This window comes from Epinephelus fuscoguttatus, linkage group LG1, assembly GCF_011397635.1.
Source record: "Epinephelus fuscoguttatus linkage group LG1, E.fuscoguttatus.final_Chr_v1".
Taxonomy (NCBI): Eukaryota; Metazoa; Chordata; class Actinopteri; order Perciformes; family Serranidae; genus Epinephelus; species Epinephelus fuscoguttatus.
In genome coordinates this window covers 4,787,313-4,814,221 of record NC_064752.1, presented here as the reverse complement: position 1 = coordinate 4,814,221, position 26,909 = coordinate 4,787,313, and the positions used below count along the sequence as shown (strand labels likewise).

The 26,909-nt window shown below is 41.4% G+C and overlaps 1 protein-coding gene across 5 annotated transcripts in view; it reads right to left on the bottom strand.

Moving 5' to 3' along the window:
- LOC125896893 (uncharacterized) overlaps nt 1–26,909 on the bottom strand; it is a 130,863-nt gene that overhangs the window by 23,556 nt on the left and 80,398 nt on the right. For all 5 annotated transcript variants that reach the window (XM_049589854.1, XM_049589859.1, XM_049589866.1 and 2 more), the window contains one exon: nt 25,442–25,723. In XM_049589854.1, the coding sequence (XP_049445811.1) occupies nt 25,442–25,723 (282 nt within the window). The remainder of the gene's footprint in view (nt 1–25,441; nt 25,724–26,909) is intronic.

Here is a 26,909-nt window from a genome sequence, read left to right as displayed (position 1 = left end):
AGCTCAGTTTCTTGTTTTCTGATCCTACTGCAAAAACAAATTTACCACTCCATATTTCGTTTCATTGGTGGGCGGGCTCTCAGTGCTCCCTTACTTCTGATTGGCTAACGTGCTCTGTCACTTACATTTGGGCTGTGCCCTTCAAAATAAGGTTACCTCTTGGCCTTTACGCCAGCAGGATGTCTCTGCAGATGAGGAGGGTGTGTCTGCAGACCTGGGGTCCTTCCCAAGTCTCTTAAATTACTGCTAGTGCTACTGCTAGCTGACTTTGCTAGCTGTTTAGCCCCTCCCACCTAGGAAAAAATGCGAGGAGCTAGCGCTGGGAGCGATGAGCGAGCATTGCCGGTTTAAGAGACATGAGACGTCCTTTCCACTGAAGCGTCACGTGAAGCGACGTCCATTCCTGATGATGGTGGCACAGCTGGATCTGCTGCATAACGGAGCCAGCGTTTGGCGTACATCCCAAGTCACATTATATTCGCTGATCAAAGCCATAACGCCGTCATGACTTTGGTCACACACTTTTGCATGTGTTACCATTGTTATTGAGTCATTTGCCGAAGTTTGTGGCAATTAAAGAACAGTCTGTAGCCCTGCCACTGTCTCTGTGATGAGCATCGTTATCATTATTATTATCATCATCATTATCACTATTATTAAATCCACTTGCCATCATTCAACAAGTCAGCTGCTGAGTGAATAAGACATCAGACCTGTCAGTCTGCCTCAATCAATTCAGTTTTATTTATAAAGCCCAATATCACAAATCACAATTTGCCTCACAGGGCTTTACAGCATACGACATCCCTCTGTCCTTATGACCCTCACAGCTGATCAGGAAAAACTCCCCAAAAAAACCCTTTAACGGGGAAAAAAAACGGTAGAAACCTCAGGAAGAGCAACTGAGGAGGGATCCCTCTTCCAGGACGGACAGACGTGCAATAGATGTCGTACAGAACAGATCAGCATAATAAATTAACAGTAATCCACATGACACAATGAGAGTGACAGAGAGAGCTGCTGGCTAAAATCCAGGCACTGCAGCCAAAGAAAGCCAGCGGTCCTGATGGCATTTTAAATGAAATGCTAAAATTTGGTGACCATAAATTTAACATTGCCATATTAAAATTATTTAACCTTATTCTGGGTGTCGGACATTTCCCTGACCTCTGGAGTGAAGGAATCATCACACCAATCTTTAAAAGTGGAAACAAATTCGACCCAAACAATTACCGAGGCATCTGTGTCAGCAGCAACCTGGGGAAGTTGTTCTGCAGCATCCTAAACAGCCGACTGCAAGACTTCCTCAGAGAACATGATGTCCTGAGCAAGAGCCAGATAGGATTCACACCCAAACATAGAACAACAGACCATATCTACACCCTTCACACCTCATTAATAAAGACGTCCAGCAAAACAAGAGGAAAATCTTCTCTTGTTTTGTAGACTTCAAAAAAGCATTCGACTCAATTTGGCATGATGGACTGTTCTTAAAATTAATTGAGAAGGGTGTAGGGGGGAAGGTCTATGACATCATCAAAACCATGTACAGTCATATGAAATGTGCTGTTAAAATTAACAACATGGAAACAGATTTCTTCCCCCAGAGTAGAGGAGTAAAACAGGGCTGCAGTCTCAGTCCCACCCTCTTCAACATCTATATCGATGAATTGGCCAAATCACTAGAACTATCTGACATCCCTGGTCTCACTCTGTCTGACACACAGGTTAAATGCCTACTGTTTGCAGATGATCTCATATTGCTGGCTCCATCACATGAAGCACTACAACAGCAACTGGATCATCTGCAAACCTTCTGTCAGACCTGGGCCCTGACAGTTAATCTGGACAAAACCAAAATTATGATATTCCAGAAACGACCCAGGGGTCAGGGAGACCAAACCAGGTTTTTCCTGGGCTCTCATGAGGTGGAGCACACACACGACTACACATATTTAGGACTACACATCACGTCCACGGGAAACTTTAACCTGGCTGTTGATGATCTCAGAGAGAGGGAAGAAGGGCTTTCTATGCTATAAAGAAATCTTCAAACATTAATATGCCCATTAGAATCTGGCTCAAAATATTCAAATCTATAATTGAACCAATTATTCTGTATGGTAGTGAGGTGTAGGGTCCTCTTGCAAATCAAGATTTTGAAAAATGGGACAAACACCCCATCGAAATCCTGCATACAGAGATTTGCAAGAGCATCCTCAGAGTGCACAGGAACACCCCCAACAACGGGTGCCGAGCTGAGCTAGGCCAATTCCCCCTTTTAATTAGAATTCAAAAAAGAGCCATCAAATTTTATAAACACCTTAAAACAAGTGACCCCAACTCCTACCACTACAAAGCTCTGCAATGCCAAGAGGAGAGCATGGAGAAGAGCCCCCTCAGCCAGCTAGTCCTGAGGCTCAGCTCCTCTAACAACACAAGACCTCAGCACAGCCCTCACACAATCTGGACCCACCAAATTATAGAGAAACAAAAAGAACATTACATTAACTATTGGACATCGACCACACAACGCATAAAGCAAACTTCAGTGTTATTTGGCTCTAAATAGACAGTACACGGTGGCAGAATATCTGAGCACCGTGACTGATGAGAAACTGAGGAAGACTTTGACCATGTACAGACTCAGTGACCACAGCTTGGCCATAGAGACGGGCAGACACAGGCAGACCTGGCTGCCCAGAGAGGACAGGTTGTGTGAGCTCTGTCCACACAGACAAGTGGAGACAGAGACACACTTCCTGTTGCACTGCAGCAAGTATGAACACATCAGAGCCGACTTCCTCTCAAAAATAAAACATAAAGTCACTGACTTTGATCTCTGCCTGATCAAACTAAAATGCAACACATCCTTGGAGAGAACAGAGTCAGCAGCTTAGCAGCAGCAACATATGTCAGGTTATGCCACAGCCTGAGGGACAACCATCACAACACCTGACACACCTGTCTATATTTACAGTCCTTGTAACTCACCATCTACATTTTTCTTTATTCATTTTTTTTCTATATTATATATTGGTGTATTGTATTGTAGATTGGTGTATTTTGTATTATATATCATATATTTAATCTTTTTTTATAGTTTTCTGACTTACTTTTATTATTGTACTTTATTTGTAAATTTTAATGTCTTTGGCAATATTGTTAATCTACAGTCATGCCAATAAAGCTTACTGAATTGAGAGAGAGAGAGAGAGAGAGAGAGAGAGAGAGAGAGAGAGAGATGCAGGACAGACGGCAGTAGCTTACAACAACATGCAAGTAATAATATTAATTAATATTAATATTAATAATTAATATTACCTACAGGCTATTAAACATTATTCCACTCACATGACATGCAGGACAATTAATGATGGGTAAATGTCTGTGTGCGCGTGTGTGCATGGTGTTATATCAACACGTGTGGTTCTGGACATGAGCAGCTGCACATTTAACAGCCACACATCACCGACAATCCGCTGAACAACGGAACGGGTTGTGAATGAAATAAACTTAATAACAACATGACAGTCTTGCACGAAATATCATTAACGTTACTCTTTGTAGTCACGTAGGCATGTGAATTACAGCGTTTCATTGCAAAGAATGCATGTAAGGGGTTCACTTGCGCTGTTTCTCAGCCATCTCGTTCAAATGAGCCAGGTGTAGGGGGCGGGTATTTATACGTCAGGGCCTCAAGCTGAAAAACTCTTCCGGATAGGAACCTCTCGACCATCCTAGCTCGTGGCTGCTTAAAGCTTGCTGCTTAAAGCTTGCTGCTAGCTCCTAGCGCTAGCTCCTCGCTGCACAAATAAGAGACTTGGGACGGCCTAGAAGATGGCGGACCTCGAACGACTTCCGGTTCAAGCGAGGAGCTAATTCCAATCCGATCCCTTACAGACTTACTGACTTAGAGGCGCGTTCATGTTAGGTGCGTGAGTGTGTGAGGGCTGTCCCATTGTCAAATCTTCAAGTCAGTGAGTCAGTGAGTGAGCCCTTTATGCCCCCTTACCGTAGGTCAGCATCGATGCGGACTTACGGTAAGGAAATTACCCACAGTTCATAGTGTTGTGACGTCAAATACAGGGGTTGCTCTCGGAACACTGGAAGTGTTATATAAAAACCCCGAAAACACGGTCAGCAGATATGCAAATGGTAACGTTATGGAAGGAGAGCGAAAAAACAGATAAACAATGAAACATCACATTAACAAGGATTTAAGATGGTACATAACAACACATGAAGTCAGAGGAATACCAGTGGTTATATTCCACACACAAAGAATATCATCTATCTATCTATCTATCTATCTAGATATTCTTTGTATGTGGAATATATGCTGACAATAACCGATAAATGATCACGCCCAGAGCCGCCAATGTTAACAACATTTTGTAGAGAGGGGGATAAGTGCTGTCCCATTCCTATTTGTAGCATCCAGAGCCCTTTCAGACTCTCACAGTCAATCACTTACAGCTGACGTCAGTTAAGTCAGTGAGGGTTCAGGGCTTGAGTCTTTAGGGGCCGGATTGGAATTGGGCCCAAGTCTCTTATTTATAGAGGGTGCATCCCAAGTCTCTTATTTTTATAGTGCTACTGCTAGCTCCTAGCTTGAACCGGAAGTCGTTCGAGGTCCGCCATCTTCTAGGCCGTCCCAAGTCTCTTATTTGTGCAGCGAGGAGCTAGCGCTAGGAGCTAGCAGCAAGCTTTAAGCAGCTACGAGCTAGGATGGTCGAGAGCTTCCTAACAGGAAGTCTTTTTCAGCTTGAGGCCCTGATGAAAAATACCCGCCCCCTTTATCTGGCTCATTTGAACGAGATGGCTGAGAAACAGCGCAAGTGAACCCCTTACATGCATTCTTTGCAATGAAACGCTGTAATTCACATTCCTACGTGACTACAAAGAGTAACGTTAATGATATTTCGTGCAAGACTGTCACGTTGTTATTAAGTTTATTTCATTCACAACCCGTTGCGTTGTTCAGCGGACTGTCGGTGATGTGTGACTGTTAAATGTGCAGCTGCTCATGTCCAGAACCACACGTGTTGATTTAACACCATGCACACACACACACACACACACACACACACACACATTTGCCCATCATTAATTGTCCTGCATGTCATGTGAGTGGAATAATGTTTAATAGCTTGTAGGTAATATTAATTATTAATATTAATATTAATTAATATTATTACTTGCATGTTGTTGTAAGCTACTGTCATTACCGTCTGTCCTGCATCTCTCTCTGTCTGTCTGTCTGTCTGTCTGTCTCTCTCTCTCTCTCTCTCTGTCTCATTGTGTCATGCGGATTACTGTTAATTTATCATGTTGATCTGTTCTGTACGACATCTATTGCACGTCTGTCCGTCCTGGTAGAGGGATCCCTCCTCAGTTGCTCTTCCTGAGGTTTCTACCGCTTTTTCCCCGTTAAAGGGTTTTTTTGGGGAGTTTTTCCTGATCAGCTGTGAGGGTCATAAGGACAGAGGGATGTCGTATGCTGTAAAGCCCTGTGAGGCAAATTGTGATTTGTGATATTGGGCTTTATAAATAAAATTGAATTGATTGAGGCAGACTGACAGGTCTGATGTCTTATTCACTCAGCAGCTGACTTGCTGAATGATGGCGAGTGGATTTAATAATAGTGATAATGATGATGATAATAATAATGATAATGATGCTCATCACAGTGACAGTGGCAGGGCTACGTTCTTTAATTGCCACAAACTTCGGCAAATGACTCAATAACAATGGTAACACGTGCAAAAGTGTGTGACCAAAGTCATGACGGCGTTATGGCTTTGATCAGCGAATATAATGTGACTTGGGATGTACGCCAAACGCTGGCTCCGTTATGCAGCAGATCCAGCTGTGCCGCCATCATCAGGAATGGACGTCGCTTCACGTGACGCTACAGTGGAAAGGACGTCTCATGTCTCTTAAACCAACAATGCTTGCTCATCACTCCTAGCGCTAGCTCCTCACATTTTTTCCGAGGTGGGAGGGCTAAACAGCTAGCAAAGTCAGCTAGCAGTAGCACTAGCAGTAATTTAAGAGACTTGGGACGGACCCTAAGAGACTTGGGACGCACCCCTGGAGACTGCAGATTCAGACCCGCAGTTCTAGGCCCCTTGTATTTCGCAACAGCGCCCTCCATTTCATTGGAAGCCAACATACTATTACAACTATTGAATATCGACGACGACGATCCGAGTGTGAGTTTTGAATGTGAAACACATTATTTGTTTTATGCCATGCAAACTATTTTGTTGACTTGAATTAGAAAGCAAAATGTTTTACAGTGATACGTTTAAAATGATATGACTGTCTTTATAGTCTGAAAGGCACGTCAAATATGGGTTAAAGTAGTAGGTAATAGTTTAGCTTGTTAGCAATGAACTGTTTGACCTGCACATTTTGTTTCATGAAACCGAAGCACGATGACGAATAATTTTAGCATGTGCTTCAAATTAAACATGAATAAATGATTAAAGCAATGAAGTGGATGATATGAGAAAAACATGTATAGGCTTACGTTTTCATACGAGCATGAAACTGTTTACATATTGGCAATTAGTGTACTTTATGCTAAAAGTTAATTCTGTATTCATGTATATCATGTAATACACCTACACACGTTTTTCCTTTATTATTCATAATATTATATATCACGTGTGTTTATATCACTACATTGATACTACTCTATAGCATATATTTAGAGATTTTGTGGACAGAAATTAAGCTCATCCAGCGCAGAAGATCAGAAATGTATTTTTGTCTATTATTAGGTTTTGGCCTTGTTTATGTGTGTAAAATGGTTGAAAAATCTTAACTTTGACTAATTAGGCACTCTCTTTTTAAGGTGCACAGAGGCACAGACTTAGGCTATATATATTTAAAAATATAAAAAATAAAAAACTAGATGGTTCTTACTCCACCATAGCAGGTAGTGTGAATCTGTCTGCATAATTATTATTATTATTATTGTTATTTTTATTATTGTTATTATTATTATTATCATCAAGTGTCTCCATGTGACCACAACTGTCCGTCCAGTCCAGTGACAGCTTAACTCTAACTGATAGTAGCTTATAGTAAATGCCTTTCCATAGATGTACATCAGTTTTTTCCCATCTGGCTGTCAACAGAGGCCTATTCATTCATATTTGTATTTTTGATGACAACTTTGATGCAGTGCGACACCTGCTGGTCATTTTTAATAACTACTTTTGGAGTGCTTGCTGTCACGTTGATAGTTTTACCGAGAGCAGACTTCACTGTTCACGGTCCATCCTGAAGAAAACTTACTATAGAGCTTTCATTTTCATGGTCTATCAGCTGCATATTAACAGGCAATACAATAAAACGCTGTTGCATTACTTCATTGCCTGTCTCTGCGTCTGCAGCCTCCGGGTCTGCAGAGACATCCTGCTGGCGTAAAGGCCAAGAGGTAACCTTATTTTGAAGGGCACAGCCCAAATGTAAGTGACAGAGCACGTTAGCCAATCAGAAGCAAGGAAGCGCTGAGAGCCCGCCCACCAATGAAACGAAATATGGAGTGGTAAATTTGTTTTTTGCGATAGGATCAGAAAATAAGAAACAGAGCTGAATTTCGTTTTTTCTTTTTTTTTGGCCAAAAACAAAACAAAAAAAAAAAAAACAAAACTAAAAAACAAACCGTTTCTTTGTTTTTTGGCCAAAAACGAAAAACTGACTTGTTTCTGGTTTCTTATTGATTCAGATTCAGATTTTCTTTACTGTCATTGCAACAAGTGCAATGAAAGGTAAGGTGCAGGCCATTCAGTGCAAAAAAACAAAACAAATATATAAAAACTTTGTGAAAATAAAAACACAAAAAGACAAGATTAAAATTACAACAAATAGGCACAGTCTAAAAAGCACAGATTGAAAAGGGTATGTACATAAGGTGCAGAGAGGCTGTAGTGTACAGTGGATATTGCAGGATGAATATTGCACAGAGGTAGTGTCAGTTGTATCAGTATATTGCACATATTACAGACAAGAGTTATGTAGGGCTCTTACAGCGGTTGGAAAAAAGCTGTTTTACAGTCTGTTTGTCCTGGTTTTGATGGCCCTGTACTGTCTGCCCGACGGCATTAGCTCATACAGGAAGCGGCCCAGGTGGTAGGAGTCCTTCAGGATGGTGTTGGCTCTCCTGAGGCAGTAAGAGCCATGAAGGTCCTCCAGTGTGGGCAGAGAGCACACTACCAGCTGTGTAGTGTTCTTATTCCAGGTCAGCTTCTCCTCGATGTGGACTCCCAGAAAGCAGAAGTCACTGACCCTTTCTACACAGGTCCCACCGATGAGAATGGGCTGAATGTCCGTTTTGTTATTTCTGAAATCAATGATGAGCTCCTTTGCTTTGGATGTGTTCAGGAGCAGGTTATTGTCTCTACACCACACAGTCAGCTGTTGCACCTGCAGCCCTGCAGCCCTAGCCGTTCCAGTACGGTTGACAGAAAACATATTGAGTGAGAGGGCTGAGGCTATTGCTGCTGTTCAGCAGCATACCAAGCCGTCAGCATTAGCTGCTCATTCTTTGTCTGAGACTCTGGTTCCTCTTGACGAATCCTCTGCTTCTTCTCCAGAAGACTCTTGTCAGGCTAACAGTGATGAAATTGATCCTGGGTATCGCAAGCATGTCGGTGATGGGTTTGTCTCCTTGGTAGGGAGTGATAAAAAAGTTCCTGTCAAAATTCTGCGGGACTCTGGTGCTTTGGACTCCTTCATAGTGGCATCTGTGTTGCCGTTTACATTAGCCACTGACACTGGTGAGTCAGTTTTGATCAGGGATATGGGGTTGTCTGTGTTCCCAGCACCATTGCATAAGGTAGCTCTCTTTTCAGATCAGGTTAAAGGGGAAGTGGCATTGGCAGTGCGTCCTGCCCTGCCAGTTCAGGGTGTGCAGGTGATTCTGGGTAACGATCTGGTTGATGGTCCATTCACAGGGGCCCCTCCCTCACCAGTGGTAACTTGTTCTCCTTTGGTGGACCAGGTTGAGTGCAGGGACCACCAGCATGTTTTCCCAGCGTGTGCTGTCACAAGGGCTCAAGCACTGAACAAAAATCAGTTGGAGGTCAAAGTTCAGAAAATTGCAGCAAATGTTCAGTTTCCCTTACCTGCCTTTCCTTTTTCTGTGTCCCGTGCTGACTTAATACAGGAGCAGCAGGGGGATCCCGCTCTATCTGAGCTGTTCCAGCAGGTGTGTCCAGCAGAAGAGATAGGGAATGTGGCTTGTTGGTGAGAAAATGGTTACCTCAGGGTGAGAAGTTTGTTGGAGATGCTATTTTTCAGATTGTGGTTCCCACTAAGCTGAGGGATGGTATTTTGAAAACTGCTCATGACATGGTAGCTGGGCATGTGGGGGTTAAAAAGACCTATGACAAAGTTTTCAGGTACTTTTATTGGCCTCGGTTGAAGAAAGACATTTCTGCCTACATCAAAACTTGTCACACATGTCAGCTCACAGGAAAACCAAATCAGTCCATCAAAACAGCTCCTTTGCAACCTATCACAGTAGCTAGTCAGCCTTTTGAGCATTTATTAGTTGACTGTGTGGGCCCACTGCCTAAGTCCAAATCTGGTAGCTTATATGTGTTAACGGTAATGTGTCAGACAACCAGATATCCAGCTGCTTTTCCGTTGCGCAACATAACGACAAGGTCCATAATAAAGGCTCTGACCCAGTTCATTTCTGTTTGGTATTCCCAAAGTGGTGCAAAGTGATCAGGGAACAAATTTTACATCAGGACTGTTTGCGGACATGTTGAAAAAGCTTGGTATTAAACATGCCCAGTCCACTGCCTATCACCCAGAAAGCCAGGAAGCTATCGAGCGCTTTCACCAAACACTCAAATCGCTTTTGCGTTCTTATTGCACTGAGCTTGGTCGTGACTGGGAGGAAGGGCTTCCATGGTTAATGCTAGCTGCTCGTGATGTTACTCAGGAGAGTACGGGTTTTAGCCCAAATGATCTTGTGTTTGGTCATTCTGTTCGTGGCCCTTTGGCTGTCTTGCAGGATGACTGGAGAAAGCCTTCCCCTCCTTCAACTGTGGTGGAATATGTAGATGGGTTCAAAAGACGGTTGTATGAAGCTGGTAAGATGGCAAAAACGAATCTGGAAAAGGCTCAGGGCAAAATGAAGCGTTTGTACGATCGCCGGGCCAAGTTACATGTGTTTTGTCCAGGAGATCAGGTTCTGGCAAACCTTCCCGTAGTGGGTTCTCCTTTCCAGGCAAGGTTTTCAGGCCCTTATTCTGTGGTGAGGCAGGTTTCAGACTTGAACTACTTGATGTTTACTCCTGACAGGCTAAAGACTACACAGTTGTGCCATGTTAACATGCTCAAACCCTATTTTCCTCGGTCCAGTGGGGGGGAAGTGAAGCCAGTGGCATTGGCAGCTTCAGTAGGTTCTGTGACCTCTCCATCCTTGGGGGAGGAAGAAGAAATCAATGATCCAGATGACTGTGTGATGCAAGGCAGACTCAAGAATTCAGAGTCCTTGAGTAACTTGAATAAGTTGGTGGGACATTTGCCTGAGGTTCAAATGAAAGAGTTGTCTAACCTTATTTTGTCATTTCCATCTTTGTTCTCAGACAGTCCTTCCCGAACTGACTTAATAGAGCACGATATTGACGTGGGGGATGCTGAGCCGATTCACCAGAGGTTCTACCGGGTTTCTCAGGAAAAACGTTCTCAGCTGGAGGTGGAGGTGAAGTATATGTTAGAACATGGCATTGCAGAGCCATCTTCTGCTAGTTGGGCTTCCCCATGTGTGTTGGTTAGTAAGCCAGATCAAACATTTAGACCATGCACAGATTTTCGAAAAATCAATAAAATCACTAAGCCAGACTCTTACCCACTTCCTCGGATGGAAGATTGTGTCGATCAAGTGGGCACAGCAAAATTTGTCAGTAAGTTTGATCTTTTAAAGGGCTACTGGCAAGTGCCACTCTCAAAGCGTGCTCAAGACATTGCTGCGTTTATAACTCCTTCAGGTCTTTATTCTTATACCGTCATGCCGTTTGGGTTGCGGAACGCTCCAGCAACTTTTCAGCGGTTAATGAATAAAGTTGTAGCAGGGTTGGAGGGGTGTGCAGTATATTTAGATGATGTTGTGATCTACAGCGACACATGGGGTTAGCATGTAGAACGCATCAGAGCTTTGTTTGACCAGCTGGTGTGGGCCAAGCTTACTGTAAATCTGGCCAAATGTGAGTTTGCTCGAGGTACGGTCACCTATTTGGGGAAGGTGGTTGGTCAGGGGCAGGTCCGACCTGTTAGAGCAAAAGTCCTTGCCATTGATCAGTTTCCTACTCCCTCTACAAAGAAAGAGCTGATGCGCTTTCTTGGCATGGTAGGTTACTACAGAGGGTTCTGTAGAAACTTCTCCACAGTTGTTGCACCTTTGACTAATCTTTTGAGTCCAAAGGTTAAGTTTGATTGGACCCCTCAATGTCAGTGTGCTTTTGAACATGTCAAATATTTGATCTCCTCTGCTCCTGTCTTGGCAGCTCCCCGCTTGGATGAAGCTTTCCAGCTGCAGGTAGATGCTAGCAATGTGGGTGCTGGAGCTGTACTTTTGCAGACAGGTCCTGATGGCATTGACCACCCAGTAAGCTTTTTCAAGGAAGTTCAACTCTTATCAGTTGAACTACTCTATTGTAGAAACGGAGGCACTGGCTCTCATTTGGGCTCTGCAGCACTTTGAAGTTTATGTGGGTGGAGGCAAAACTCTAGTAGTTTATACAGACCACAATCCATTGACATTCTTGCATTCCCTACAAAACCCAAGTCAACGGCTGATGCGTTGGTGTTTGTTTTTGCAGCCATTTAACCTTGACATACGGCACATTAAAGGTTCTGCAAATGTTGTGGCTGATGCATTGTCTTGTGCATTGCCTCTCTAGTGTTTTACCAGGTGTCCCTTTTCATTCTGAACTGCTCTTCTCTCCCTCCTACTCTTAATCTGCTTCTCCAGGTACCAGAGTTGCTGTGTGGGTATGGTTTGGAATTAGATTGGGCTGTTCTGGTAAGTTGAGAACTATTGAAATGTCCCTGTTTATGGTATTGTGTGGTTCAGTTTTGAGGCACCTGTGGGGCCTCATTTTTATGGGTGGGGGTGTGACGGCCTTACTAATGTGTCTCTTCCTTCACAGCTGTTCCTTGTGGTTGAAGAGGCGGGCCGTCCAATCTTCCTGGCCACACCTGAGGGTGTGGTCTTACTTTATAAAAGGCCTCAGTATCAGCCTGCTCTCTCTCTCTCTCCCTGACTGAGCAGCTGACTGCCACATGGCCAACATAGTGTAGTTTGGTTTGCCTTTGTTTCATTTGTTCTGTTTTACATACACATCCACACACATACACCCGCACACACACACACACACACACACACACACACACACACTGCAGCCACTCACGACATGACAACATGTGTTACTTCTTATTTTGAAGTAGATTTAGTTAAATAAATCACCTTTGTACCTTAAATTGTTTGTGTAGACTCTCTTTTGTTGCAAACTGTGAGCCAAGTTTGTAACACAACTCATCCCGGTAAGCGGACTCATCACCTCCTGTGATGCAGCCTACCACTGTGGTATTGTCCACATACTTAATGAAGGTGTTAGTTAGTTAGTGTCAGTTATTCCCAGAAAACAAACGATTAAAAGGTACCTTGGTCTGTGAAGAAGTGCAGGTTTAGTTTATTTGTTTTGCAGATTATCATCTTTAAGATGAAAACAGGAATATGTCCGAGACTACAGGATTAAATTTAGCATATAGATGCTTAATGATGCTCGTACACTGTCTGTGGTGCTGAACACAAGGAAACAGGAAACATTGCGGCAGCTGTAAACCTTTTGAATGTTCATGTTTTTCTCTTCAGGTCGGCAATGAGCAAATAAAACTCATATTTGTTTTTGTATAAACTCTGAGTTGTGTTTAATCTTCTAATCAGACTTAACCCAGTGCATCATGGGATAGATTCTTGCCCTCAGTAGACTTCAGCTAATGACCACAACAACAACAACAACAACAACTGTCAGGTCAAACTGGAGTAAAATAAAGAACTGGGGTCCGTTTCACAAAGCAGGTTCAATAAACACTGAGTCTAATCCTGAACTCTGAGTTGATCTACTCTGAGATAGGAAACTCTGAGTTTCCGGTTCCAGAACAGCTGATTTGAATCAGTTTAATCAACTCAGAGTAGTTTCACCTGGAGTTAAGCACCTGCACCACAACTATAAAAAGCCAGCATCAATGGAGCCCCGATTCGACGAGTCACCATGGCAACGGGGAAGAGGAGGGCTGCGTTTTTCACCCCACTAGAATTAGAAATCTTAATGCGCTCATACGGCGGGTTTGCACATGTTTTCAAAAAGAAGTGCAACACTGCTGCAGCTGCAAAAGAGAGGGAGAGGGCGTGGGAGAACATTGCTGCTCGGGTCAATGCGTAAGTTCAAATGTAGTCCTTTGCAATCACAATAATATTACAGGGGAAAACTGCTTGAATGGTAGCCTATTAATTTATTTCATTTAGGTGCAATCCCGCGGGGGAGAAGCGCACTTGGCAGCAGTTTAGGATGAAATATAAAAACATTGTTCAAACAGGTAAGACCTCGGCATAATCTCATGGGGGTACCTCATTTTGATCATGTTTTACATTGTAAAGTAAATATTAAGTGGCTGTTTGACTGTGCAGTTGTTTTATCCCCAACATAATGCTGTTTTCACACACATAAATGTCTTCTCATCTATATCATGTTCTGTTAAATAATTAAGCCTATTTAAACTAACACAGTCTTCTACTCAGCCAACAGAAAGAAGGCAGATGCCTGTAAAACCCACAGTTGCCTTACTCAAGTGCTCAGTGTCTCCGACATTGTACAAAAAACTTCCATTTGCAAAGAAACACAGCACAACACACAATATCTGCTGGGATGTGAGAGCATGACTACGACTGGTAATGTTGCAAATGTAAGGACGGATTAGGTTGTGTATGTAGATGATGGACTGTGACGTGAAACGGTACAGCTCAAAAATATAATTGTCTGGAAATGCTAGAACATCTATACGCGGTCTGATAACCATCTCCCGACGAATATTTAATTCTCTGCGCAGTAATTCTGCACCTTCATCCACGGGATCGTTATCAAAAGGACATGCCATGTAGTAGTGAAAAAAGTCGCCACATACTGTGCCTGATGGACTTCTAATATACTGACTCTGATTTTTTTTTAAATGACAGACGGCAGAACGGCTACGCCAAAACTCACCTGAATGAATGAGGAAATCAGATGGAGTGTGTGGCTCTGAAAGAGGGCGGAGACAGAGAGAAACTCGAGGTTCATTGAGAAAAACCTGGTCCCGACCAGGTTAGGTTCACAGAGTCTGTTACTACGGTAACTGACCGAGAGCTTAAGTTACCTCTCTCTCTGAAACAGGCTAGAGTTACCCCTCTTTCTCTGGTTTGAGTTACCTCCCTTTTTGAAACGGAAAACTCAGAGTTTCCCTCATTTCAGGGTTAACAGACTCTGAGTTTTCACTAAACCTGCTTTGTGAAACGGACCCCTGAACAGTAGCTAAAAGACAGGCAAAACCGAGGAATCCACTTCCACAGTAAACCGGAAGGAGGAACCCTTCGCACTATCGCCCAGTTACTGCCCGGGCCTTAAAAGGCGGCGCACATTATCACAGGTGAAGAGCGAACAAAGGTACACAGGCGGCAGGCGTATATCTGTTCCCTCATCTTTTGCGATGCACATGCAGAGTGAGAGCATCTAAACACCAGAGAGGCAGCCGGTAAGATGCTGAACTGTTTAATGAGGAGACTTTTGCACGGAGGTAGTGCATTGTGATTAACTGGTTGTGTGAACGCAGGCTTAGCCACAGGGTCGGACGCCCAGTAATGCGTGGCTTGGATTGAATTGTCACAATTGTCTGATGGCTTGTTAATCTCCCTCCTGACTTTTGAAATGTGATGTGTGTAAATTTAAATTGGTACGTGTTGAGCACAGCTTAAAAGTATTTCAATTTGACATTTAGTGAATTATGAGTGTATGTTGATTGTATTGGGTGTATCACTCTTAATTGTAAGCATTTTTTGTAATTGTGATAGTGTAATTTTGGAATTTCATTTTTTTTTTTTTTTTTTAATCACTTTGGTTTTTATTTAAAATTTTTCCTTTACAAAGTTGTAACAACTAAATGAATACAAGTAAACACACAAACAAATATAAACATATGGGAGTCACTTCCAAAACAATCTGTCCATATTCCACTGTCTTTTGTTCAATCAAGTCTTTTGTTTTGTCGCTGTTCATCCATAAATTTTGTCCATCTCATCCATTTCTCTTCGAACTGAGCTTCCTGTAGTCTCAAGCGGTGTATCATTTTTTCCATTGTGTAGATTCCCTCAACCAGTTGAGTCCATTGGTCTTGTGTAGGGATATCTTCCCTTCCCCATTTTTTTGTGATAGCTTTTTTAGCTGCTGTTAGTAATATTTTTACCAGGTATCTGTCCCTTGTTCTTATATTTTCGTCACATAAGTTACACAGATACAATACTATACCAGACATTGGAATCTTATATCCAAATATTTTCAACAGTGTATCGTGTAGCATTTTCCAAAACCGTCTGATTTTATCACATTTCCAGAAAATATCCGAGAGATCCGCATTCATTACTCCACAGTCTCTCCAACAGGGTACATTTTTGTTAAACTGTTTACTCTTGACTTTGGGTGAAATAAAAATCGAATCAGATTTTTCCAGGAGAACTCCTCCAGATCCGTGAACTAGTGGATGTGTGGTGAATTTTCCACATGTTTAGCCACTCTTCATCTGTGATTTTTATCTGAAATTTCTGATTCCCATCTTTCTTTTATGTATTTAGTTGAGTGTTTATTTAATATCAATTTTTTATATAACCCGGACACAATTCTAACTTTGGTTTCTTTGTATGTGCTGATTATGAGTTGGATCACACCATTAACTTCTCCGGAGGGGTCCATCCTGATCTCTTTCGTGAAGTAATCCCTAAGTTGTAGATATCTATAGAATTCATGTTTATCTAAATCGTATTTTTCTTTTATATTTTGGAAACTCTCCAGCTGTCCATTGTTCATTAGCACACACCATGCTGTGATTCCCTTGGTTGTCCACCGCCTAAACCCTTTATCATATCTAGCAGGTTTGAATTTGCTATCATATGCCACCCACTTTAATAGATTGGCATCTTTCTGGATCTTATATTTTTTTATTATGTTGAACCATAATTTTAGTGTGAACGTTGTAATTGGGTTTACTTGGTCTTTCATCACCTTGTATATGTCTTCATCTCCTATAATAGTCTGTAGCGGGTATTCGCCAAGTTGTGTTTCCATCTCTTTCCACTTCGCAGTGTAGTCTGGTTTACACAATCCAACAATATACCTCAACTGGGCTGCATGGAAGTATGCTTTCAAGTTTGGAAGTCCCATCCCACCTTCATCCTTCGACAGCTGGAGAGTCTCCAATCTTATTCTAGGCCTTTTTCCACCCCAAACAAACCTTGAAATTATTCTATTCCAGCTCATAAATTGAGACTGTGGGACCTCTACTGGTAGGGATTGGAATAGGCACAAGAGCCTTGGTAAAAGATTCATCCTGATTATCTGTATTCGTGAGCTGAGATCTAGTGTTAGTGTGGACCATCTTTCAATATCTTTTTGTATTTCCTGATTTATCTTGCCGTAGTTGGATTTATATAGTTTAGCTAGTCCTTTTGTGATTGTGACCCCCAAATATTCAATTCTCTTGAGTTTCCAATTAAAATTAAATAATTCTTGGATCTCTTTTGGTGGACTATAATTGAGTGCTAATATCTGTGTCTTTGTGACATTTATTTTATATCCTGATAGGCGCCCAAATGCTTCCAAAAGTTTCATCAATACAGGTAATGACTCATTTGAGCGCTCAAGATAGGTTATTACGTCATCTGCGAAAAGTCCTATTTTTTGTTCTATGCCATTCACCACCACTCCTTTGATCTCTTCGTCCTGTCTAATAGCCTGCATAGCGCTCTATAAACAGGGCAAATAGAGTGGGTGACAGACAGCATCCTTGCCTTGTTGATCTCTGCAATCTTATTTTGTCTGTCAGGCTCCCATTAATTTTAATTCTTGCAGTTGGTTGTTGGTAGAGTGTTTTTATGCACTGTACTGATTTATTGCTAAATCCAAATCTCTCTAGTACTTTATATAAAAATTTCCAATTGACACAATCAAAAGCTTTCTCTGCGTCGATACTTACTAATACAGTGCTCTTTTTGTCTTGTTTTGCTTGCTCCACTACATGTAGTGTTCTTCTAATGTTGTCATGTGTCTGACGTCCTCTTATAAACCCTGTTTGATCCTCCTCTATTATTTCTGGTATAAAGGAGTTCAGCCTTTTTGAAATTATTGTTGCATATATTTTATAGTCAACATTTAATATCGAGATTGGTCTATAGCTTGCACAGTATTCTTTGTCCTTTCCTTGTTTGAATGACTGTAATTATCGCCTCAGCCCATGATGGGGGTATTTTATTGTTCTGGAGTGTCCAATTGAAAGAGGCAAGGAGCAGTGGCGACAGCTCTTCTCTAAACATCCGATACCACTCTGCTGGATATCCATCGCTCCCTGGTGATTTATTATTTTTAAGTGTATTTATTGCATCTTGTACCTCTTCCATTGTAATTTCAGCTGTTAATTTATCATTTTGTACGTCCAATTGAGGGTAGGTCTAGCATCTCGAGGAATGCAATCATTTCATTCTCTTCCAGATACAGGTTGAGTATATAGCTCTTGGTAATATCTTTGAAAGATATTTTCAATACCATCTGGAGTAGATATTATCTCACCTGTATGGGGATCTTTAATCTTGTATATATTACTAATTACTTGTTGTTTTCTTATACGCTTAGCTAATATTTTAGTGGCCCTTGAGCCTACTTCATGGTAGCTCAGTTTAAAATATTTATTCTTTTTTTCAATTTCGTCCAATAGCATGTCATTTATTTTTGTTTTTGTTTCTTTAATTTGTTGACTTATCAGGGGGTCATTAGTAATTTGATATTCCTGTTCTAGTTCCCTTAACTTCTCAGTATGTATTTTATAGGCCTCCACTTTAGCTCTTTTTGCATGCACAGTTTCAGCTATCAGTTTTCCTCTAATAACTGCCTTCATGGCATCCCAAATAATCGTTGGGTCTACTGTGCCGTTGTTGTTTTCCTCCATGTATCTTTCAATTTCCATTTTTATCTTTTCCCTTGTTTGATCATTATTCATAATTCCCAGATTAAGTCTCCATACTGTATGTCGTCTTCTGTTGTTTAGATTTATTGTTAAATAGAGTGGGTTGTGGTCTGACAAATCTGCACCCCCTATTCTGCACTCTCTTACCATATAGTTATCCTCTACATTCATAAAAAAATAGTCTATCCTTGAATGGACTTTATGCACTGCAGAGTAGTGCGTGAAGTCTTTTTCCAGGGGGTGCAGATTCCTCCAAACATCAATCATTCCCATCTCCTCCAAAGACATGTTTATGAATCTTGTCAAATGCATTTTGTTCTTTTTGAGACTAGTTGTATCCATTTTGTGGTCTCTAATAACATTTAGGTCTCCCCCACAAACCAAAACACCCCCTGCCTCTGCTATGATGTCATCAAATAGGCATCTAAAAAAGGATTTGTCACTTTCTGGAGGTGCATGTATGTTTACCAATGTTACTAATTCATTCTCTAGTCTTCCTTTTACAATAGCGTATCTTCCTTCCTTATCTCTGCATTCCTTCTCGAGATCAAACTTAGTTGCATTTGATATCAGAATTGCTACTCCTCTTCTGCTTCCTCCTTTAAATGAACTATGATATAAATTCCTGTAGCCATATTTTTTAAGTTTATCATGTTCTGATGGAGACAGGTGGGTCTCCTGAAGAAAAATTATCTGAGCTTTTTCTTTATTAAGCTTTGCCATGACCTTTTGTCTTTTTATTGGATTATTTATACCATTTATATTCAGCGACATTATCTTGATATCAGACATCTGTATGTTTTGTTTTCTTTGTTGGTATACTCCCAAACAACACTGAACCAAACACTCATGAACAGTAACAATATGAACCAAAACAGTTTGTGGCTTCAAACAACGGGTACACTAAGCCCGAGTCCCTGCTGGTGGGTGAAGGGGAAATCCTCATCTCTCAAGAGGGCCCCTTCCTAGACTCACTTAGTTCCTAAGAACTCTATAAGGTCTAGATGTGTCCAACTATGAAAAAGAAAAAACATCTCCCAGTCGGGTATGAATACTATCAGTGTGGAAGAAGTCTATGTTTTACAGCTACCTTCCTCCTCCAGTAAATGTTCCTGTTTTCCTGTGGTACTCCTGTAGCTTCTCTCTGGCACGGTGCGCTGCTTCACGTGTCGTCTCTTTTCCTCTGACACGCTGCCATCCCGGTGCTTCTCGTGTCTTCTCCATCGCTGCAGGTGTGCTGTCATCCCCCGGTGGGTCTACTGTGTAACCCCTCTCCCTCATAGCCTGCGCGGCTTCCATGGCGCTGTTGTATGTTTTCAATCCGTTGCTCCAGTGTATCCGTATTTTTGTCAGCGGTGTCTGGAAACGTATCTGTTTTTCCTTGAGCACCTTTTTAATGCCCACATATGATCTCCGTTTCTGGACGACTTCAGCAGGGTAGTCGTGATCGAAAAAGATTTGCTTGTTTCCAACTTGTATTTTTTTCTTCCATGCCGTCTTCAGGATCATTTCTTTCGTCTCGAACTTGAGAAAGTTGACTATAATGGACCTGGGTGGTGCATTTGCGCTTGGTTTCTGTGCGAGGCTGCGGTGCGCTCTCTGGATGTGGAGCTCCGTTCCTTCAGGTAGCTGTAGCTCTGTTTTTAGCATCTGTTCCACGTACTTGCTAGTAGAGCTCCCCTCCGTCTCCTCCGGGATGCCGAAGATCCGAATGTTATTTCTCCGCGATCTCCCTTCGAGGTCGGTTACCTTTTCTTGCATCTGGCGTGTCTGCTCCAGCATCTCTATCATCGCCTGTCCCGCGTCGATTTTCCACTCTTCCAGCTCTGCTATGCGCTCCTGGGCCTCCGCCATAGTCGCCTTCTGTGTCTGTAGCTCGTTTATATTGTCTGTTAGCTTGCGCTCGATTTCTTGCTGAAGAGCGGTGATTTCTTCTTTCATTTCTTTTTCAACTCATCTTTCAGTGTGACCAGCTCGTGTCGAATCTCTTGTTTGAGATCTTTTATATCTTTGCTGATTGTTGCTAGCCCGACTCGTAGCGTCTCGTTGTGATCTTGTCCGTCCATTTTCTCTGCTGTGTCTTCCTCGTGTTTGCTATCTTCGCTTTCAGAGCTCGTCTCGGGTATTTCCTCAGCTTTTTCTTGCTTCTGGTTAGTTTTTCCTGTCCTTCGGTTACCTTTCCCACCCATAATATAACTTTAAGTCGTCGAGTTAAACTTATATGGTGGGTTTTTAATGCCCGACCTGGGAGAGTACCTGGCTACACGTCTGCTCTCTCCGCCATCTTACCGGAAGTGCCCCTGGAATTTCATTTTAATAAAATTTGACCATAAAATTAATGTTAAAACCCGTTCAGAATTAAGGTTAAAAAGCCTGTAAAAATTTGTAATGAAAGGTTAAGAAGTAATTCATGTTAAAATACATTTAATGGTAAAATACAGAAATGGAGATAATTTAAATTAAAACACATTAAAATATAAAACAACAATAAATAGTTTAGTTTAGTTTCGTATATCTACATCTTTGAGTGTGCGTCTGTTGTTTGTTCTGTGATTCATGTGTGAGACTGAAACACTGCAGTTTGGAGCAATGATTAATGAAGCACTCTCTCTCACTCTTATGTAATCTGATTACATCTAATACACATTACAGAGCCTCAGTATATTTTACTGTTACAATCATTTGTCACATCCTTTTTATCTTCTCACTGGTGGAACAAAAACGTCACTGATTTCAGTCACTAAATGAATGTGTGATGTTTTCATGTTGATCATCAGGATCAGGTTGTGACAGCTGTTTATTAATCTGTTACTGGGTTTGTCTCAAGTATTTACTATATTATATGTAACATCTAGTTAGTTTCAGACCAGCGATTTACTAAACCAGGCTGCAACGTTCAGCATCAGTGTCCAATCAGAAAGCTATAAACAATACAAACATGTCAATTATTTCAGCATCAGCAGCTGCATCATAACTTACAAGAAATATGTTTTAAGCTTTAAACAAACACAGAAACACTTTGTCAAAGTACAGAATGTTATACTGTGTCTTTCTAGATGAATGTATTCAGGAATGTTTAGTTTAGGAATAATATGTAATCATGTAGTTTAGAGTTAAATCTGCTGCCTGACAGACAAAACTGGGCCGTTAAGTGTAACATTATTGTTGCAATAACTTTTAGCAAGAAATGATTATTCTGTAAAATGTGATTTAACTGCACTTAAAGTGATTCACATCCACTTGTTTAACATGTGATGTATATTGAGTGAGAGTTAAACTGTGTGCTGATGTTTGTTGATTCATGTTTTCATCATCACAGTTTGACAAGTGGAGCTTGAACACTAGAAGTCATTTGACACCAGTGTCATGTCAGATCATTCTCTATTAGCTCTTCTACTCACTCTGAGCAGCTCACATATTGTGTTTTCTGTAGACAACAATCAGCTCCTCCACACTTACATGGACTAGTTAGTATGTGCTCATATTTCTAACAACAACAATCACAAAGCTTTTCATTCCCAAAGTATTATGGAAATTAGAGCAGACAACAGTACAGGCCTTGTTTAGTTCATGTTGTGCTCTCAACTGTAAAGTAGAAACAGACTGTAGAGAAAAGGAGGTGAGAATCAGAGCTGACCTTCAGTCTGTGCATGACACTGAAGAAGGCAAGGAAATTACATTTGGCTTCTTTTATGGTGTCATATGGAATAGTTTGTGTTTTGATGCTATGAGTGTGACGCTGCACAACACTTGTCAATGTTCATCATGTGTGTCCTCAAATCTTTCCTCTGAAACATGTTTACAGACAGTAAATGTAACACTGTGAATGTGACTGCACATCATGTACAGCACATATAGTATCAGTGTAGAATCACAGCTGGAGATCATCGTCACAATGATTCATGATGTTCATGCTCCTAAAAGGTGAATTCACACTCAACACAAAGTTCACTTTTGTCTCCATTTCATCTGTGAATCTGACTGTTGGACTGTTTTTACACTTTGTCTTTATTCAGCACTAAAATACTGACCACACAGACGTTAGCTACAGCTGGCTGACAACGTTCACACTGACTGTGTGTCTGTAACAGTTCATACTGAAGTAGAAATGTATGACAAACATAAGTTTGTCTCAAGACACACCTGTATTTATATCTGTGCACAACAGCTGTTGTAATGTGTGTCATCACTCTTATCACAACCAGACAGGCTGACGTGGGCGAGACGTCCTTAAACCTACATTAACTGATGTTTTTGGCCACTTGGGGGCAGCAGAGACAAGCTGACAACACAACATTGAAACATCATCATCTTCTAAGTTGGTCAACTTGTTAGTAAACAGTTGTTTATTTGTACATCCAGCAGTTACGGAGCAACGTTATCATTCATTAGGAGTCATGTTTTTATCCACCCGATGAATGTGAGGGAAATATTTACTCTTCTTTTAGCTCTGTTTCTGACTGATGATGATGATGATGATGATAATGGAAATATGTGTCTCTTCAGCTGCTCAATGCTCCACCATGTTCACCAGCTAGTCGCCAACGTTTCCCGTTGACTGTGTTGTGCTGGGCAGGTCCTGTAGTGTACAGTGGGTTTATCAGAGCGTTACTGATGAAAGCAGCTGCCGACTGCTGGAAACAACACTGACAGGAGCCCTGAGAGTGAACCAAAACAGTGAGCTCAGAGACACTCTGACGCTCTGGAGAGCTGAGGTCACCTGCAGAGTCAGGTGATGATCCTCTGTGGGGTCGTCACTAGGAGCGACTACTGTCACAAACAAACAGCCTTGTGATCCATCCTTTATGTTACTGCAATGTTCAATTATAATAATAATGTGAATTTTGCCTCAGAGACGAGTTTTCCTCATATTTTCAGTCATTTTCTTTAATTGTTAACAATCACACACACACACACACCTGTCTTTATTTTAACTCAGTGTTTTCTTTTCCCTGGTGTTTGGCCATTGTTCTATTAGCTCTAACAAAGAGTGAAGACTCTGTGAATATAACTCGTGTTCAGGTCTTCACCGTGCCCTGATCCTGTCAGATTGTTTTAAGTTCATATCTTAAATAATCTAAACTTAAAATAAAGAAACGTGGCGATATCTTTGGTCGTGGCTCTAAAACGATGGTCCTATGTCACACAGTGAGAGAGGTTCAAGGATGGCTGATGTCACAGTCTTGTGATCAAAGACAGCCTGGGATAAAATTCTAACAGTGTCAGAAATTCAGGATGACCATCTCACTGTGTGACTGCTGTTACCACCTACGTCTACTAACCAACCAATAGAAATGCAGCATGAAATGACGCACTGATCAGCGCTAACCCCAAACAGACAGACAGCAGCTCGCCATGGAGGCAAAACACACTAAAAGAAATGTGTGTGGTTCCAGCAAAGAGGAAAACCTTGTGGAGTTGTGGCAGCAGAAGCCTTGCCTGTATGATGTGTCCTCCAGCTCTGACCATGATCGCGTACAGAAGGTGAGACACCTAGCAGCTAGCAAACACACACACACACACACACTGCAGTATAGTGTCGCACAGTGTAGCTGCACTAAACTTATAAGATGCTAAAATCTCACAGTCTGTGGGAGGCTTTACACCTCTTCAAATCAAGAAGGTGTCACGACCCCCTGTGAAGCTTTGGTGACCCCTAATGGGGGTCGGGACCCTCTGGATGGGAACCAGTGATGTAGAGGTTGAAGCTAACTAAGCTATGTAACACCTGGTTTTAGTCTTTGTTCAGTTAAATGATGATCTCACCTGGTGATTGGATCAAACAGTTGTAAATATCAAAGTATGTCACTGCTGGTCGTTCAGTGGGATCATTTCTCCAAGATAAGGAAGGTGAGGAGAAGACGACACTGAGACAGAGCGACAGGATTCAGTGTGTCAGAGTAACTTTTCCTCTCTGGTGGACACAAGGTGATAAAATAATCCTCTGACATGCTGATATCTGGTGTTTTTAGAGAGCTACAGACATTCTGTCAGTGTTTCAGTCCTCAGTTTCATATTGTGGCGCTGATAGTTTCCCCTCAGGTGGGTGTGGCTTTCAGAGTATGACACGTTGAGCTCTGTCTCTATAGACGTGTTTATTAATGTTTTATCAGTGATTATAGTTAGTGATGGTGCTGTACTGGAGGTGTTCCTAATATTCTGACCCTCTCATGTTTGTAAACAGGGAGAACAAACATCAGAACCAACTGATGAACTCTCAGTTTAATGTCGTCCAGTACAACACCACCTTTAACTATCACCTCAATAATAAGTTTAAGTTTATTTACTTTATTAATCCCCCTGAGGGGAAATTCAATGTTTTCACTCTTGCTTGTCAGTTACACACAGGTCTGAAAGACACACACGTGCACAATCAGGACCTATACATGCATTAAGTGGAGAGATGTCAGAGTGAGGGGGCTGCTCTTGGTGAGGCGAGCGGTTGGGGGGTTCGGTGCCTTACTCAAGGGCACCTTGGCAGTGCTCAGGAGGTGAACTGGCACTTCTCCAGCCACCAGTCCACGCTCCATATTTTGGTCCGGACGGGGACTGGAACAGGCGACCCTCCGGTTCCCAACCCAAGTCCCTATGGACTGAGCTACCGCCGCCATAAACAGAGTTTCATTTATAACAACGTCAACAACATCTGAACATTATAAACTCTGTAAAGGTAGAACTGATGTCACAGCTGCTGTATTGAATCAAACAGGTGTACCTAATAAAGTGGCCACTGAGTGTATCTGATCAACAGTCTCATGCTGCCAGAATGAAAAACTCATCATCACATTTGAAATCTGGATCAAATATTTTAAACAAATCAGCCTCAAATGAGACAAGAGGTGAACGATTCAGATTCATGTGACTTTATATATTTCTACTTCACTACATTTCAGAGGAGAATATTGAACTTTTTACTGCACTACATTTATCAGACAGATACAGTTACTAGTTACTTCGATCTAACAAACAAAACGTGATCAACTTATAAAATATAAAACTTTTTATAAAACATTTGCTACTTTAAGTTCATTTTGCTGATACTTTTAATGAAGTATTATCACATCAAAACCGATGTTCACTATCAGCACACATTAACACATAAACAATTAAAAATATCTGAATATAAAATAAGGAAGAATCTTACCACTGATGTAAACATGAATCGTTGCTTCAGTCTGATGGTTGATGTCCCCCTGTGTGACCACACAGCGATAGTGGTCGGTCTTGGTCACAGTCGTTTGGAGGATGATGTCATAGCTGCCTCCTCCTTTGTCTGTGACCTGTGGTTCTTCAGCAGGAAGTTTGTTTCCAGAACTGTCCTTCCACTCTACTTTAGGTTTTGGAGAAGCATCTTGGACTTCACACTGCAGCCGTGACCAGTCTTTTGTTTGCTCAAGTGCTGTGATGAATGGCTTCTTAGCTGCACCTGTAAACAACAGAATATAAAAAGGACAATTACATCATTTTATAATCGACAAAACAAAAACCAAAACTGAAAGACACAGAAAAGCACAGAATAGAGCTCAATCGCACCACTTATCATTATCTGGCAGGGTCTCATATTTTAAACACTTTTAACTATGAACAAAGGTTTGGTACCTATTTACAACCACAAAAAATAGTTCTGACTCATATCATGACAGACACACATATACAGTGAAGACATTGCACAACTTTCTAATTTTTATGCCACATTTGTTGTGCTAAATAAAATACCTTAAAATTAAATCACATTAAATTTGTTGTCTGACACATTTCACAGTTTCTACAATATGAAAGACAAGTTATAAAATACAGAACAAAGGGTATTTAAAAGCATGTGCACCTGTTGTGTTATCGGAACTTTGCTGTGTCAGTGATTGATACATAAACTAAGTGTCCACTTTATTAGGTACACCTGTACAGTCTAATACAATCCAATCAAACTGCAGCCCCCAAAATGATAATACAGTTGAATCAACTTCTCTCTCAAACAGTTTCAACACAAACTGAACAAAGACATTGGTAAGAAGTGTATTTGGATTGTAATTTGGTGGTCCTGACACACAGAACTTATACCAGTGCCAACAACACAATGATGAATACACCAGATCAATCCAATTAACTCTCAGTAACAGGTGTCGCCCAGATAAAATATATCTTTAGTCACTGTACCTTATTAAATGCTAACAATTTAAACAAAAAAAAATATTGCAAAAAGTGAGTGGTGGCCCTGCCTCTCCTCACAAACACATAATAAAGTGTGTATCTGTAAATGTGGTGTGTGTCTGTTCCATCATCTGTTCCCACAACAAGTCAGTGAACGTCTCACCAAAGTGTGTAAGCACCTTGTTTCCACATGGCCCCTGCTTTGAGTTTTTTCTTTAGGGGACAGAGCCATTAGGAAGAAATGTTATTAGCACAGGAGCCATTCTCTAGTCTACAGGATCAAATCTTAAATTACTAGACACCAAAAAGATGTCAGTGTATTATAAATGTCTCCATTTTAACTGACGTGTAATCAGTCTAACACATTGAAACCACGATCTCAGTCAGATCAACACAGAGGAGTCACTTTCGGTGATTCTCAGGCCTGTGGAGCAAATTACAGCCCTTTTACTGAAATGAATTCA